This window comes from Lontra canadensis, unplaced genomic scaffold, assembly GCF_010015895.1.
Source record: "Lontra canadensis isolate GAN:19392208 unplaced genomic scaffold, GSC_riverotter_1.0 scaffold22, whole genome shotgun sequence".
Classification (NCBI taxonomy): Eukaryota; Metazoa; Chordata; class Mammalia; order Carnivora; family Mustelidae; genus Lontra; species Lontra canadensis.
Window position 1 is genome coordinate 6,745,628 of NW_022631016.1, and position 16,746 is coordinate 6,762,373.

At 47.6% G+C, this 16,746-nt stretch overlaps 1 protein-coding gene across 1 annotated transcript in view; it reads right to left on the reverse strand.

The window, feature by feature from the left end:
• Positions 1-16,746, reverse strand: part of SEMA5A (semaphorin 5A) — a 297,989-nt gene that overhangs the window by 12,279 nt on the left and 268,964 nt on the right. Inside the window, exons 15-17 of the mRNA XM_032861862.1 lie at positions 11,742-11,967; positions 8,503-8,721; positions 261-431 (exon numbers count right to left, since the gene is read on the reverse strand). Coding sequence (XP_032717753.1) covers positions 261-431; positions 8,503-8,721; positions 11,742-11,967 — 616 coding nt within the window. The remainder of the gene's footprint in view (positions 1-260; positions 432-8,502; positions 8,722-11,741; positions 11,968-16,746) is intronic.

Consider the following 16,746-nt stretch of genomic DNA (forward strand, 5'->3'; position numbering starts at 1 on the left):
GATTCACAGACCTGTACCCCTAGGGCAAGTAATACATTATATGTCAATAAAAATAATTTAAAAAATGCATTGGGGTGACCTGCGTCTGTTCCTAGCTGTGACACCGTGGAGAGAACAAGGTGGTATGGCGTCACTTCAAGGATAATAGTGCAGGATTCTGGGTTCCCTTCTTTCAGTTTGTGCTCTTGTGGGGTCTCATCAGTTTCATCACTTGTAAATCAAGGGAGGGGAGGCACGGGCTAAGCCGCGTCGGCGCTTACCCGGGCAGGGCTGCGTGTTGCACAGCGCCTCCTCCGTGTGCAGCCCCAGGCAGATGTCCCCTCCGTAGGCTGGGGCTGGGTTTGTGCACGAGCGCGTCCTCATGTAGTGCCCACCACCACACGTCGCCGAGCACTTTGACCAGGGAGACCAGCAAGACCAGACGCCGTCCACTGGGAAGGGACACAAAGTCACAGCACTTGTGACATCTTGAGCTGACACATCGGATGCGGCCGCGCATGGAACGTGCCTTGCAGGATGGCACGGGGCGCACCGCACACGGGGTGAGCCCTGGTGTCTGGGCTCTCCTGGTGAGGAAACCAGCTTGGCTGATTTCTCCCTGAGCTCTGCGTCCTCAGTTCCTCCTACTTGTTCTTCTGAGCAATAGATCTAAACACGTAACACACAAGCATGAAGACAGCCAAGGAGAGCTAGGGGTGTAATATAAAGTCCCAGTTTCCAGGGAAGGACCACGAGCCATGTTCCGTGGTCATTCATGGGAAGGCCAGCTAGCTTGCTCTCACCTTTGCTAATCACAGCACCATCCACCCAGAGCCAAGGATAAGCAGCTGCTGTCATGGGCTTCCTTCCTACTTGGATTACAATGGGCTCCGCAACCGGGGGTCGAGAACATCTAACGGGTTCTGGGAGGAACTGGGATGGGTGCTCTGGAGACATAGGCGCCAAACCACCAAACGGATCGCAAACCATGGTGACTTGGCAGTGCATTTCTGGGAGGGACCAAAGCCACGAATCCTGACATCCACAGCCAGATGTGGGGATGATTAGGGAGGCAAATTTTACAATGTGGACACGAGGCATGACTGGTTCCATGACTGCTAGTAACCCAGAGCAGGTGTCCCGTTTTCCTCAGCCTGGGCCCCTGACACCTGCGCACAGGTGTCCTGAGCGCAGGCACCCGAGGCCCTTCTGCACGTGGGACCTCGATGCTCATCCTGAGTTAGCTGATGCTGCTGACCTGGCCCCTGCCCTGCCCACGGTCTCCAGTGCTGTCATATCCCACCCGCTATTTATCGAAGTCCTGAAAGATGCGCCCTCTTCTAACCACCCCCACTTTTTTCCGGAGTCCCAGGAGAGAGCTGTAGGACTTGGTCAGCTCGATTCATCAGTAGGCAAAAAGAACCATCACCACAGCGAACAACAACGAAACCCAATGAGAGGCTCACTGTTACCATAAGTACATAATTTCATAGTTTGTTTTCTCCGTATCCTATGGGGTGAATGGGGTACCTGGGTGACTCACGTGGTTAAGGCCCTGCCTTCCACTCAAATCATGATCTCAGGGTCCTGGGATGAGCCCTGCTCCCAGTGGGGGGTCTGCCTCTCCCTCTGCCCCTCCCCCTATTTGTGCTCTCCGACTCTCCTTCTTGCAAATAAATAAATAAAATCTTAAAACAAACAAACAAACAAAAAACCAGAAGCCATCACGAGAAGCAATGCCAAAGTCATTCAAGGTTGTTTTGACTAGAATCACATCATTGGTATTTTAATACATGCAGCATGATTTAACACATCTCTGTGGAGTAATATTTTCCTTTAGATACAGGCATGGGTAAAAACATGAGCAGGAATTTCATTTTTGTGATATTTTTATCTGCCAAAAAAGTAAAAAACAAAACAGAAATGAAACATTTGAACCCAATTTTAAAGTGAGTTTTGACCTAGCTGGGAACTTTGTGATTCAGAATTTTTTTTTAAAGATTTTTATTTATTTATTTGACAGAGAGAGATCACAAGTAGGCAGAGAGACAGGCAGAGAGAGAGGAAGGGAAGCAGGCTCCTTGCCAAGCAGAGAGCCCGATGTGGGGCTCGATCCCAGGACCCCGGGATCATGACCTGAGCCGAAGGCAGAGGCTTAACCCACTGAGCCACCCAGGCGCCCTGTGATTCAGAATTTTCTACATTTTCCCTAGCAGGCGATAAGGTGAATCGGGAAGTTAAGAGGGAACCAGTCAGTTATCGGCCACCCGCTGTGGTACCAGTAAAAGGAGGCAGAATTGTAAAAGTTTCAAAAATCCTCTTCTACATCTATTCTCACTGGGGGAACGCCTGCCGCTAGCTTCTCTGCCGGTAACTTGGGCTGAAGCTTGGCCTCTGGCGCACGTGCTTGTACACCCCAAAGGGCGCCTGTACATCACAGTGGCTTAGAGGAACAGGTGTCAAAGAGCGTGGGTGTCTGAATGTGTATAAGACCGTGTGGAGCTCAGAAGGCTCTAGAGCCTCATCTAGAATCGGACTTGGAACCAACCACGGGATCTGAGGGTTCTTCACTTTTGCATCTCATGATAGACGTGCTGACCAGTGTCCAACAGGTATGTTTAACGATGCTCAGTATCACTAACTATCCACGCAGTGCAGTTCAGAACCACAGGAAGACATCACCTCACACCTGCCAGGACGGAGATTACAAAAAGAGAAACAACAGATCATAATGTGGGTGAGCATTTGGAGAAATCGGATCCCTTGCCCACTGCTGGTGCAAATGCACACCGGCGCGGCCGTGAGGGACAGCACAACTGTGGTCCCGCAAAAAATTAAAAACAGAATTATTGTACGATCTAGCAATGCCACTTCTGGGTGCAAATATCCAAAAGAATTGAAATCAAGACCGTAAAAAAGATCTGCACTCCCATGTCTGTTGCAGTGTTGTTCACAAAAGCCCACATCTGCGCTGTTCGATGCCATGTCCATAGAGAACAGTCCCGTTTTGTGCACTTAAAGATTTGCGTACAGGGGCCCTTGGGTGACTCAGTCTGTCAAGCACCCGATTCTTGGTTTTTCTCAGGTTATGATCTCAGGGTCGTGAGATCCAGCTCCTTGCTGGGCTCTGCGCTCAGCGTGGAATCTGCTTGGGATTCTCTCTCTCCCTCTCCCTCTGCCCCTTCCCCTGCTCTCTCTCTCTCAAGTAAATAAATAAATTAAAAATATATATATTTTTAACAGGGTGGTGCTCATGTTCAATATTCTTACAATAAAAAACTTAAAAACAAACCAGAGATTGAATTTTTTCATTCATAATCATTTTTTAATTTTTCATTATTACTTTTTAAAGATTTTATTTATTTATTTGACAGAGACACAGCAAGAGGGAGGAGAAGTACGAGAGAGAGAAGCAGACTTCCTGCCGAGCAGGGAGCCCGATATGGGGCTTGATCCTAGGACCCTGGGATCATGATCTGGGCCAAAGGCCGATGCTTAACAGCTGAGCCGCACAGGTGCCCCTCATTCATAATCATTTTATAAACAAGCAGCACTGATAGTCACATACTAGGAAGCCAGTAAGCTGGTATCTAGAACCTACCTTGTAGTATTTCAAACAATATTCACTCCTATCCACACTTCAACTAATATTCCAAATATTACCTCATCTAGTCTGATCAATGCTATCCACACCATACACACCACTGTTGTCTTGGTATCATGAAAAATTCCCCTGGCACAGTCCTGTTAGTTAGTTATCAGAGTGCAGTCCTGGTTCGAAGTGCGAACAGTTTGAGGGCGCATGTGTAAGAGAACCCAGTTGCTAGAACACTCCCACTTGCCAGTTTAAACCATTAAGATACAGTATCCACCTGTATCAATTTCAACTGTGACTTCATTGTCCTGAGGGATATTTTCAGAACTGGGGAAAGAGATGCTTCCAGTACAAAGGAAATCAGAGGAGAATTCTGGCCACGTTACTCTGTCAGGTAGTGGCCCTGTTCTGCAATCGCCCGACATCCCCAGACCAGCTGGACCCCACTCCTCACCTCCTGACCCCGAACGCTGTGCTCCCATCACAGACCACCGCCTCTTCCAGAGCACAGACGGACTCTGGATGCAAGGGGGACTGCGCTTTGTACGGGATGAAAAATGATCCTGAATACTGAAGGAGGAAGGCTGAAGTATTTGCCAAATAGAAAGTGCGGAGTATGAGAAGCCTCACGACATTGCCTCCACTGCCAGGGAGACTGCAGAGCGCGGGAGGGAAACGGGAACTTGGAAGCCGAGGAAAGAAAATGAGCGCAGCCACCATGCGAGGCACCGAAGCCTCCTAGCCTGCCTAGCCCGCCGCATGAATGATGGGGGACTAACACGATAACCGCACTGGTGGAAGTAACAGCTCACGTGTCTCCCCACCACCACGGGGGAGGGGGGAGTTCCAGAAATACGGGACAGAAGCACAGAGACGTGAGGACGCAGAGGCAATGCGTGGGGGGCAGAACCGGCAGCCTGAGCCCAGGAGCCGGCACCGTTTAGGATTTTGCCTAAATCTGATCACCCCGTTGTTACAAGTCCAGTGGGAATCGCCTCCTGGCCCAGAAAGACCAGTTCAGAGAAAGATCAGACACACATTCCAAACTCAAGTCCATGTTTCCTGCAAGGATCAAGGCAATTAATTAAGGGGGATTATTACTGACCAAATGAAATTCATAGATTAGGTACACTTGATAGAGAAGGATGAGAACTCTTGCTCTGGCTGACTGCTCCACCCACCACAGTAAAACAAGAATGACGGCCCCAGAAAGTACCATTACTAGCAACCTGAAGAGTAGAGCAGAATGAAATGATTAATGTCTGAATGTCAGGCATCCTGGGGGCTGTCAGAGACATAAAGTCATGCTTTTCCAGTCCTCTGGGACATGGGTGTATGTGACACTGTTTCCCCAGAGTCCCGAGGCCTCACCACCCAGGTCTCCACTGTAGGACAGCCGTGCTCTGGGCTCAGAAGTTTCCTGCACCAGCTGCCCTCCCCCCAACCAAGCAGCCTCGGAGCTCCTTTTGGACAGAACCTAAGTCTTAGGATCCTTTTATGGCACTTACGGTCTAAAAACAGAGCATAAACTCAAGGACCTCATGAAGAGAAAGGCATGGAGCCCTCTCGACTCATCATGGTTGTCTAACACGTTCTCTACAGAATGCGCAGCTGTCCTGACTCACCATTTTCATTCGGAGTCTGCCCCTCCATTAGACTGTCACTCAGTCTGCCTCCTCCCTCATACTTACAACTCCCATATATACATATATAATCTTACTTGAACTTGAATATTGCTCAGAAACAAAGAACTACCTTTGTCTCCACCTTTGTAGGCCAAGGTCTGGAATCCTTAGTTATGAGACAAACATGGATTGAAAAAAAAGAGTGAAGAAAGAAAGACCAAGAAAGAAGAAAGACCAATCTATTTCTCAATGTTGGAGGAAAATTATGTAGGTGAAGTTATGACCAGATCAACCCACGGAAGGGGAAAAAGAATCATTTCAACAGGATCTCAACTTCAAACCCTTATGGCAGTTTACTATATAAATTGGGATTGGAGATAAAATTTTTCATTGATTGATTTTATGTTCACCTAGCTTCAGATTTATTTTCAAATCCAGTCATAAGGAGAAAACTGGTTTTTAAATAAGATACAATGCCCATTTGTAACTGTTCTTTATGGACCCAATAGAACTAAGAATGAGTCAATTCGCAGGGAGGAGAAGGTCCTAAATGAGGTAAAAATAGCCCTATTACTGGCAGAGCAGCTCAGCACCCATATCCCTGAACGGTTCCAACCCCTCCTTGCCAAGTTACATCCTATCATGCATTTAGGAATTTTCTAGAAGGTGGGAGAGAAGATAGAGTTCATCCAACTCAGTTCCCTGAACTGGCCCATTCCTGAGAGGAAAGTGACGGGGCCATTCTAAATATTTCCACAACCCTCTACAGAATCTTGGCTTCCAGAAAGAAAATGAGGATGGAGCTATTTTAAAACATGAAGGTTATGTATACACGATATTGGCTTGACCATGAAATCAACTCAAATAGAAACAGCCACCAGGTCATATTAAGGGGGGGGTCTCTGAGATGGGTCTGAGTCTTGCACTCAAGACCCGAAGCGGCCTCCAAGCATGGAGGAGTCTGCATGTTCGCCTGACAGTGATGAGGTCGCATGTATGGAGCCTGGGGACGCGGGGGTGGATGGAGGGATCCTGACATTCCCTTGTCGCCCTCCCCGTTCAGTTTATAAGACGGATCCTGATCTAATGATGTCACCACCAAACTCTCTCCCAGTGCCAGGGAGGAATGCTACTCTCCATGCTGGGACTGTGGGAAAGAGCTGGTTCTGTGACCTTTCCCAGCCCCTCTGCATCACTTGGCCAGAAGAGCCAAGCAGTCGGAGGCAAGAGTCTCCTGAGGCTGGAGAAATTCAGGCAGAGTCGGCCTAGGGGGAGAGTAGCAGCCATGGGAGCAGGGGTATTATTGGGCTCCCCGCCGCAAAGCTGAGAACTAAGTATTTTCAGTTTAATGTACATTTATTCATCCTTCCATCCAACTATCTATCCACCCACCAATTCACCCACCACCCACCCATCCATCATCCATCCACCCATCCATCATCCATTCATCCACCCGTCTTCTAGTCATCCTCCCACCCATTCATCCATCACTCATCCATCTTTCATCTGTCTGTCCATCCACCTATCTATTCAGCCACTAAGTCATCCACCACCCATCCATCCATCATCCATGCACCCATCTATCCACCCACCAATCCAACCATCACCACTCATCTACCTGCCCATCCATCCATCCATCATCCATGCACCCGTCTATCCACCCACCAATCCAACCATCACCACTCATCTACCTGCCCATCCATCCATCCTTCATCTATCCATATTTCTACCTATCTCTTCACCAATTCACTCACCACCCATCCACCCATACATCACCCACCCCACCCCCAAACACCCATCCATCCATCACCCATCCATCCATCTACTCATCCATTCACTCATCCAACAAATACTCACTGGGCACTGCTGCAAGCCAGTTCCTTGCTTAAGGAGCTCCAAAACTTATTTGTGCCTACTGAAAAAGATGCTATGCTCACAGGTTTCTGTACCTGGTGTTTGGAATGACCCCCCTCCCCAGATTCTTATCCCCCCTTCTCTATTTGGCCAACTCCTATCTGGCCCTCAGAACCCTGCTCAGGGTCAGCCTGATCAGAGTAGCTGCCATGGTTCCGGCTCAGTGGGTCCTTGGCTGGTATAGCCACTATGTCTGGTCAGCAGCCAAACAGCCAGTGACCATCCGGGGTCGACATTATTCACAGGATGTCTCCTCACGAACTCTAGGTTCCTTTTTGACCTGGACCATATCGCTGCGTCCACACACAGCCTGTGAACGGTGCCTGGTGGGCGAGCCAAAAATGTTTGCTGACAAAGTTGAACAAAGGAAGGAAGGAAGACCGAGTAACCCAATGCTTGTTCTCTTTCTCTTGTCCCTCAGTGAACGATTGCTGATGGCTGTCCCGTGTGTGCCAGCCTGTGCAGGGAGCTGGGGGCACTACAGTGAGTGGGACCGTTATGGAGGTCCCTGCTGTTCTGGAATCTTCACGGGGCAGAGTCAGAGGCAATGTACAGAGCCCTAGACAGCGCTTGGGTGACCGTGAGGCATCGATGAAGGATCCTCATGATTTTGGGAAGGTCAGGTGGAGGTGAGTTATGGGAAGGTCGGGTGGAGGTGAGTCAGGTGCGAGGGCTGCTCCCAGGGCTCGGCAGGAGGAGCACAGAGAGGGCTAGCGTGCTGACGACGACAGCCAGCCTCAGGACTGCATGTGCATGCAGCATCCTGTCCAGGAAGACGGACGTTCTTTAAGCTGATTTCCTAGCCCTGTGCTCATTTCAGAACTCTGTGGAATGAAAGGTCTCTGGAGGAAGACCCAGACAACACAGCCTCTGTCCGTCTCCAAGAGAAAAGAGTGTGTGTTTAGAGAGCGGAACTCAGGACAAAATGGAGCCCTGCTGACTGAGCACATGAGGGCCACCAGTGGGTCACTCTTGATACCTGTCACCCTGGAGGAGGACACAGTGGTATGAAGGGAGGGCAGTCCCTGGAGGGCTGGGCCCATCAGTTTGGGAGGAGGCCAGCCACTAGCTTCAAGGACACAACCCATCTCTCTGGGCCTGCACCGCTGGGCCCACTGCTCCATCAGGCAGGATGCCAAGGGCCCCGGAGGCTCCCGGGGGCTCATGAGAATGTTTTAGTTTCTTTAAAATCAGCAAAAATAAATTAATATAACCCAGCCTAGGTTATAGCTGTCTCTTTACCAAGGCAGGTAGAAAATATAATCTGTGACTTTACACATGTTTAAGCTCAAGCACAAAGCCAGGGAAGTGAGCAAGCCTCCCCAAATTGGAAGGTCGTTTAGGGCCCTTGAATTTCCAGATGTTTCCCAGATTGCTCAATCCACTCACCTGGGCAGGGCAAAATGTTGCATTCCTGGTATTCTAGAGATGGGCCCAGGCACGGCATTCCCCCATACTTGGGCTCAGGGTTGTTGCAAACACGCTTCCGGTTCCGAATGCCCCTGCTGCAGTCACGGCTACACTGTGACCACGACGTCCAGGCTGACCAGGCCCCGTTGACGGTGTGGGCGGAGTACCTCCCAGCACGCAGGAAATCCCCAGAAAGACCTGCCAACAAGACGGCCGAGCGCAGCTCTGTTAGAAGTTCTGAGAGTAACCGGAGGCCCCCCAACCTTCCTTCTCTCTCAGCTGTCTGCTTCGTTCTGCACCTATGCCCCCCAAATCGGTTGCATATTTTTCCTGCTTTGAAAGAAAAGAGCTGTAGGTGAACTGCTTTTACATAGCGGGATGCAACCGAGAACTTGACTGGTGAATGTGGTCACACCCTCACGCAAGCAATAGGTCTTGGGTTTGTAGGTCACTCGTTTTAACGAGAAACTTCTTACAAACGAAACACAACTTCCTCACTTCCCTCGGGAATTCTAGAGCATTCTAGAACAGGACAGGAGATGAGGCTCACCGTGGGGGACATCCAGCTGTAGAGAGGAAAGCGTGGCTCGAACAGTTTCCTCAACCTGTCCCTCTCCCTGTGAGCCTTTCCGCAGGGAATTCAGGCTGGTGAAAGACGCAGAGCTCACCCCTTCCTGATCAGACCCCAGAGACGGGGGTCCATCAGGAACCCCGCAGGGGGCAGAGCCCATGAGCCGGAAATGAAGACATCCCTGAATGACGGTGCCAAGGGGCTTGGGCCCCTGTGAAGTGTGGGGCCTGGTTACTCGCAGCTGGGTTGCCCCAGGTACCCGTGTGGCTGCAGAAGCAGCAGCAGCAGTTGGGAGCTGTCTTGGAAGGAACCGGCTCTGGTCCTTCCCGTGTGTCTGATCTGCTCTGAGCACTCTACGCTCACTAAGTCGTTTAATTAATCAGCCACAGCCAAAACGCCTGTTGGCTTTGATGAAAATGGCTACTCACTTGCAATATTAGCAAACGTTCTAATGCTCTCAACAGTGGCAATGTGACTCGGGTTTTAACAGGAAACTTTCGAGAAGGGTGGGGGGCTCAGTCGTTCAAGCGTCTGCCTTTGGCTCAGGTCATGATCCCAGGGTTGTGGAATCGAGTCCTGTATCTGCCTCCTTGCCTTGGCAGGGAGTCTACAGCTCCCTCTGTTTGCGCACTCTCTCTCTCTCCCCTCCTCTCAAATAAATAAATAACTTCATTTATTAAAAAACAACAACAACAACTCTCAAAGTATGCCACAAAGTTCTGGGGAAGTGACCATCATTGAAAACAAACATCAGCTTTGGTTTTGTATGTCTCTGAGAATAAAAGGGTAAAAAATGTATGTTCAGAAAAGACAATGACAGTCTTCTGTAGGGAAACACTGACACTCATTGTCTCTTTTTCACTTTGGTGTTTTAAGAAATAAGACAGTTCACGACCTGCTCTGAAATGAGAAAGTTAAGTGCATGAATTGGAAACAGGGTTACCAGGATTTGGAAATAAAATAGAGGGAGCCCAGTTAAATCTGAATTTCAGATGAACAACAAGGAATGTTTCAGGGTAAGTACGTCCCAAATATTGCATGGGGCATACTTATCCTAAAACAGATTCATGGGGCATACTTATACTAAAAAAAAAAAAAAATCTGAGAAATATCTGAAATTCATCTTTAACTGGGAATTTTGTATCTTACGTCACAATCCCAATGTAAGATGAAAAGACTATCCCTTGCAGAATGTAGATATTTACAATGGGCTCCCAGTTTCCTCTTGGTATTCCAGCATATGTCTTTTCTTCTTACTGAAACAGTATTTTACAAAATTAGTAGGAATGAAGATCATTTTGCTTGATTTTCTGCATGTATAGGTGTTTGCTTTATTGGAATTATAGATGTAGTCACACAAAACTTTTCCCTAAGCAGAATTTCTTTTTTTTTTTCCAAAAAGTGATGAACAAGCTTGTGTATAGTTGTTGAACTACAGTGATCAGAATGGTCTGAGGTCCGGAGATGGTCATTGTCAGGACCTACAACTAGGAGTGGCTCTTGATGGCAATGGCCAGGCCTCCAAGCATGCAGGCTGGCAGATCCCGCTGTCCCTGCTGTGCAACAGCTCCCCAGAGGAGGCAGGCAGATCGGTGACACGAGTGCAACTGCTCCACACAAGAGCTCCCCTCTGGCAAGGCAGGAGGACACTGATCACACCCCCATGAATTTATCCTACCCATGGCAGCCCTACATGGTAGCTCGCTACCTCTGTGGTTCAATAAGGCCACCCACTCTGGGTCCAAGGAGCTGTCTCTAAAAGCGACACTGACGGTGACTGCACTTCCTATGTTCACGTTGGGAGAATAATGGAATCATAAATGCAAAGGTGCTGAGAAATGTTCCCGGTGGTCTAGTGCACGATGGTACTATCACTGTTCTCAACACATCATGCTCCGAGAACCATCTGTGAACACCTATCTTCTTTTTTAGAATTGGACGGCTCTTGTTAAAGTAGGTGAGAGAGACAGAAGAGATGAAGAAGAAAGCAGAAGCGAAGATTTGGGGCAAGGAGGAGGAGGCTCACCCCCTTTCCTGCAGTACAGAAGCTGAGCTCCAGGGGGAGCAAGCGAGTTATGGAGGAGAGACGCCCACTAAGCCGCAGGACCAGGCGGAGGGTACATCTTCTAGTCTACCTTAGAGTTGTCCCTACCTTATTCCCATGGTACTGCAGGGATGAAAAGGACAGAGGAATTTCAGACCATGAAAGGATTCTCACATGGTGAACTTTTTAGCAGAAAGAACCTTCCACAGACAGACGCACTTTGTCTTAGTCCAGCTCGGGGAGAATTAAAGCAAAAGCTTATTTGCAGCTTACATTTTGGGGGCCAGAAGATTTATGGAAGACCACTGAGCCTTCCTCAAGATACTTCCTGGTCTTAAACAAATCTCCCACCAACTATTTTGGATCGCTAATGGATAGAGTGATACCGTGAGGGCTGAATTCACAGGACCACCTTGTACAGAAGACTTTCTCATCAACTGGCTATCAAGCCGGTTCTGCACGAGTGGGGGTCATTGTCAGAAAGATGGTGACGCCGGAAACAGTCAAAAGGAGAACATCCCCTCCCCTCGCTGTCCTCGGACCTTAGAGACGGGATCAAACACCCCTGTGCGGGAAGGGGGTGGGTCCTGGGGGGCCGCTCACCGTCCGTGGAGCAGCCGCTGGTTCCGTCGCTAGAACAGTACCGCATCTCGATTCTCTGCCTTCCCACTTCCAGCAGGTTTGGGTCAGGCAGGCGGGCTTTGCAGGTATAGCGGAACCGTTGCTCGTAGTGGCCCCCATTGTCTGAGATGTTGACGGGTGTCCAGGGCGTCCAGGGCGTGGTCTTCTTCAGCTCGGGGCACGGGTTGGTGTTGCAAGGCTGGTACTCCTGGGGGAGAAGATGGCACGTGCTTATGGTGCAAGCATCAACGGAGACCCGCACTTCCTCCCTTTCCTGGAAGATGGGGCTCTCTGAACCTCACGTCCTGACACCCATCTGTTACTCTACCGAGTGAAAAACGCAGTGTTGTTCAGTTGGGGCTTTAAGAGCCTGTTCAGCGTTCAGGTCAACTGCAGGAGAAATCTGCAGTTTCTCCTGCGTCATCGAGGAGAATGAAACAATACATGTACCCAGATGCGAAGAAAAATGGTGAGCCCATAAACATCCCCTTCCTCTGCCTTGGTGAGTAACCCAAACTGCTAACTGCTCGATGCGAAACTTAAGTGTTTTTTAAAAAAAGGCTAAAAGTTACGGAACCAAACATTTTATTTTGGACAACATAATACTCAGTTTAAATTCAATGAGTATTTTAAGCTCTGGGATGACAGACTGCAAGTGTTAAGAGTAGAAGAGTCTCCAAATAACACAGAGAGTACAGAGTAACTTCTAGTGTGTAACTTTTCACATTCCCTGGTTAGTCTCTGGAAAGCATTTCTCAGTTTCTCGTCCTTCCCCTCGCCACCAGATTCCTCCCTCGCAAGCACAGGTGGGAGCATCCCGGTTACTGAGCAGCGTACGTTTGAAGGTCTGGCAAATGGGGTATGGTGTGAGGTGTGTGTGAGGGGGTACTGATTAAGATTCTTAAAGATTTATTTGTCAAGAATTCTAAACACGGCATCTCCATTAAAAAGCACTACGTATGAAGGGTACAAGGTTTGGCCTTGGACACAGCACTGTTCGTTCTTCCATTGGACAATAAAGGTTTCGTTAGAGGGAAACCCACAACATATGACGCACCCATTATGACCATACTTAAAAAATGATTTTTATTGATGTTAAACATATATACCAAGTAAGTGTTAAATAGCCCTCTAAGCTTTTTTATGAAAAAGAGAAACATTCTTTCTTTCTCAGTATCTTGTAGTTAAATATTTGCATATTTAGCCCCTAGTTCTAACTACCAGAATTTTCCAGGATCAGGCATTATCCATTAACTGTGCCTATGGAAGGAGAGGGTTTGGCCCTTTACTCCCTCCCCATCCCTGTGTCTGCAACATTGATGTGGACTTCTGATCTCCCGTCATCTTAATGCAGTTACATTTGTCCCTTGGGTTACATCAAAATCTGGTGTTTGCACTCATAACTAGGGGCACAGCATCCACAGCTGAGGGATGTGATAAACCGATGGGCTCACTAGTCTTACCCAGGGCCCTTGCACACCAGGGTTCCTGGGGGTGGTCGTTCAGATTCTGTGAATCCATCACCAATTCATCTCCTCTCCCATCAGGGATTTAGGCCCAGTAAAAACTGTCCTTGTGGGTTTATGCTTTGAAGGAATACTCCTTTAATATGACAGTCATGTGTTTCCAGTAGGAGAGAGATTGGCCATGTGTCCACACCGCCAGCCCTACCTGGAAGCCTATTAAAATATGTATTTTGTCAGTAATCTAGTTACTATAGCAATTTTTCTCTACTAGTAGTCCAATTAAAAAGAAATTCCTAAGTAACAAAGCCTAGGAGAGTTCCTCCTGTTGGTGATATCACAAGCTTTCAGCAGGAATTATGGAAAGTGGTCACAACTGCTTCTCTGATTTCATATCTTCTCACCATCCCTTCCCCATCCACACTGGTCTGCCTTCTCTCTACCCCAATACATATCAGGAAGATTGATGACCCCATTTCCCTTTGTTTACAGCATCTCTTATTATGATATTATTCGGATGCTGCCTCTCAAATGAAAAATAAAATAGCCTCAATGAATGCCATAAACCCAATCGTGTGAAAAACCAGGCAGAACACACATGAGCTCTCTCATCTTCTCTTGAAATGGAGGCCACACGATAGGAATGAAATAAACCTATGTCTGGGGTCTTCCAGGATTATACCGTGGTGGCACAGCCATACCCAGACTGAAAATGCCAGATGCCACCATCATCACCTCAGCCTGGCGGGACAGGTGGCCAGGGCCCCTGGCTGAAACTGACTTGGGACATATGTGGTTTACGGACCCCTGCTTAAAAATGGTGGGTCTTTGAGCATTGACAAGTTCGTCATTGAGATCCCCCATCTTAAGGAACAAACGTAGAAGATGCTCCCAGTAACTCTCCACTTCCGTACACGAGAAATGTCACCTTTTCTATGGAGGAGAAATTTCATTTTTGAAATACATGAATAGCAAATATATTTTAAAGCTGGCTCAAGGGGCTGAGTTGGTCTCTGTGGGCTGGTGACATGTCCCGTGTGGCAGAGATGGGCACAGCTCAAGGATAAAGATCAATTTGGGCTTATTAGCCCTAGCCATGGGCTAGGAAGTTTGTTCTTCCATTTATTGTCTTTTCATCATTATGAAGCCTACCTTGAGACTCAGAACTTTCCTTCCATCTGCTTCTTGAGGTTTATTGTGATGCATTCATTTAAAATATCAAATTAGAGGGGCACCTGGGTAGGCTCAGTGGATTAAGCATCTGCCTCAGGCTTGGGTCGTGATCCCAAGGTCCTGGGATCGAGCTCCGCATCAGGTTCCCTGCTCAGCTGGGAGTCTGCTTCTCCCTCTTCCACTCCCCCCCTGCTTGTGTTCCCTCTCTTGCTGTGTCTGTGTCAAATAAATAAATAAAATCTAAAATAAATAAATAAAATATCAAATAATGAAATGCTGAGAAATGGTATGACCAATCAGTTTTCTATCAGTGACCCAAATTATGAAGTGATTTGATTCAATGCTAAGTCATTCTATGGCTCAACCGAATCTGGACGCGACAATATCCTGATGACCCACCGGAGTAACTACCCAACTTTGGATCATTATATTTAATGCCAAAGATAGAAATTATTTTCAAAGAAATTTCAGGGAGCTAATAACTATTACTTGTCACATAGGATTCCTAATATTCAGGGGGAAAATATTAGGTGACAATGGTTACTAATACCAGTTCCACTTCTGGGTATATAGCTGAGGAATCTGAAATCAGGATCTTAGAGTGATATCTACACTCCCGTGTTCATTGCAGCATTACTCACAGTAGCCAAGGAATGGCAGCAAAGTGGGTGTCCATGATCCATGTCCAGATGAATGGATAAGCAAGATGCGGTATGTGTGTGAACATAATATATAATATACATACAATGGATAATAATAATATACAATATATACTACAATATATACCATTCAACCATAAAAAGGAAGAAAATCTTCCCATAGATTCAGGCTTTTATGCTCAGGTTACATTATTTGGGTCTTATGAGGACCTCTAGGCTAACTGCCAGTGATAAAAGTTATTTTCCTCTGGATACTTTTCATTCTAGAACATTCTCTGGCTTTCCTGAAGAACAAAGGAGGAGCACAGTTACTAGGTTGTCAGTCATCCTGTATTTAAATCCAATTTTCCTACAGGCACACACGGGCAGTGTCATGATACTCCATGAAACCTGCGAAGGAACACAGCACCGAAGCTTGGAGGTCGTCCCCACTTCTTCCCAGGAAAAATGTTTCCTGTGTTCATCACAGGGTGGTTATAAAGGTCAAATGAAATTATTAATAAACAAACACTCTGTAAACCATGAGAAGCTCTAGAAATGTAAGTCATTGTTATTACTCTATGAGGAGGCCAAAGTCTAAGGGGATATTCTGTCCCATTTCACTTCTTGACTCCAAGTCACTGAGAAAATCCTGAAGCAAAGAACTGATCCCAAAACCCAAGTACTATTTTCAATTTATTTCGGCAGATTGGTCCAACATTACCAGTTAGAATGAAAATCTCTTATTTGGTCCCTGAAAAATCCCTGCAATAAGTAGAAAGAGTAAATGATATTTTCTGTACAAAGAAAAGAAAGAGGGGCGCCTGGGTGGCTCAGTGGGTTAAGCCTCTGCCTTCGGCTCAGGTCATGATCTCAGGGTGCTGGGATCAAGTCCTGCATCAGACTCTCTGCTCAGCAGGGAGCCTGCCTCCCCATCCCTCTGCCTGCCTCTCTGCCTACTTGTGATCTCTCTCTCTCTCTCTCTCTCTCTGTTAAATAAATAAATAAATAAATAATATTTTATAAAAAAGAAAAAAAAGAAAAAGAAAGAGCAAGTGGGAAAGTCCAGAGGGCCTCTCTCACCACTGCTTAGCTTAGGCCCTCGGAAAATACCTGTTGAAATACCCACTTCAATTCTATCCACCATCAGCTCGTGTTCCGGTGACATCGTAAATGTGAAGGGTAGTTGGGGCAGCAAACCCTCATCTAAGAAGAGTCAGGTATGCTCGGGGAGAAGGCCGCTCTACCCAGCAGCTGGAGATCGGCGCCTCTGGGAGGAGAAGCCAGAGAGAGCAAGCTGGACCCCAGAACATGGAACGTGGGGCAGGAAGACCATTGTCCTGGGGCTGCCATTGCCAAAATGGAGATGGTTCATGAAAGACAGCAAATGGACCCCAAATGCTGGTTGGATGTGAAGGAATCAAGGATATTCTGAAGCCTCGTGGGTAAGGAAAGAGAGCATAAAAGCCTTGTTTGGAGTCAAAACTCACATGTGAGAATGACCTTTAAAAAAAAAAATCACCAGGGGGCACCTGTGTGGCTCAGTCCGTTAACATCTGCCTTCAGCTCAGCTCATGACCCCAGGGTCTTGGGATCCAGCCCCCCATCGAGCCCCTCATAGGGCTCCCTGATCGGCAGGGAGCCTGCTTCTCTCTCTCCCTCTGCCTGACGCTCTCTCTGCTTGTCTCTCTCTCACTCTGTCAAATAAATAAA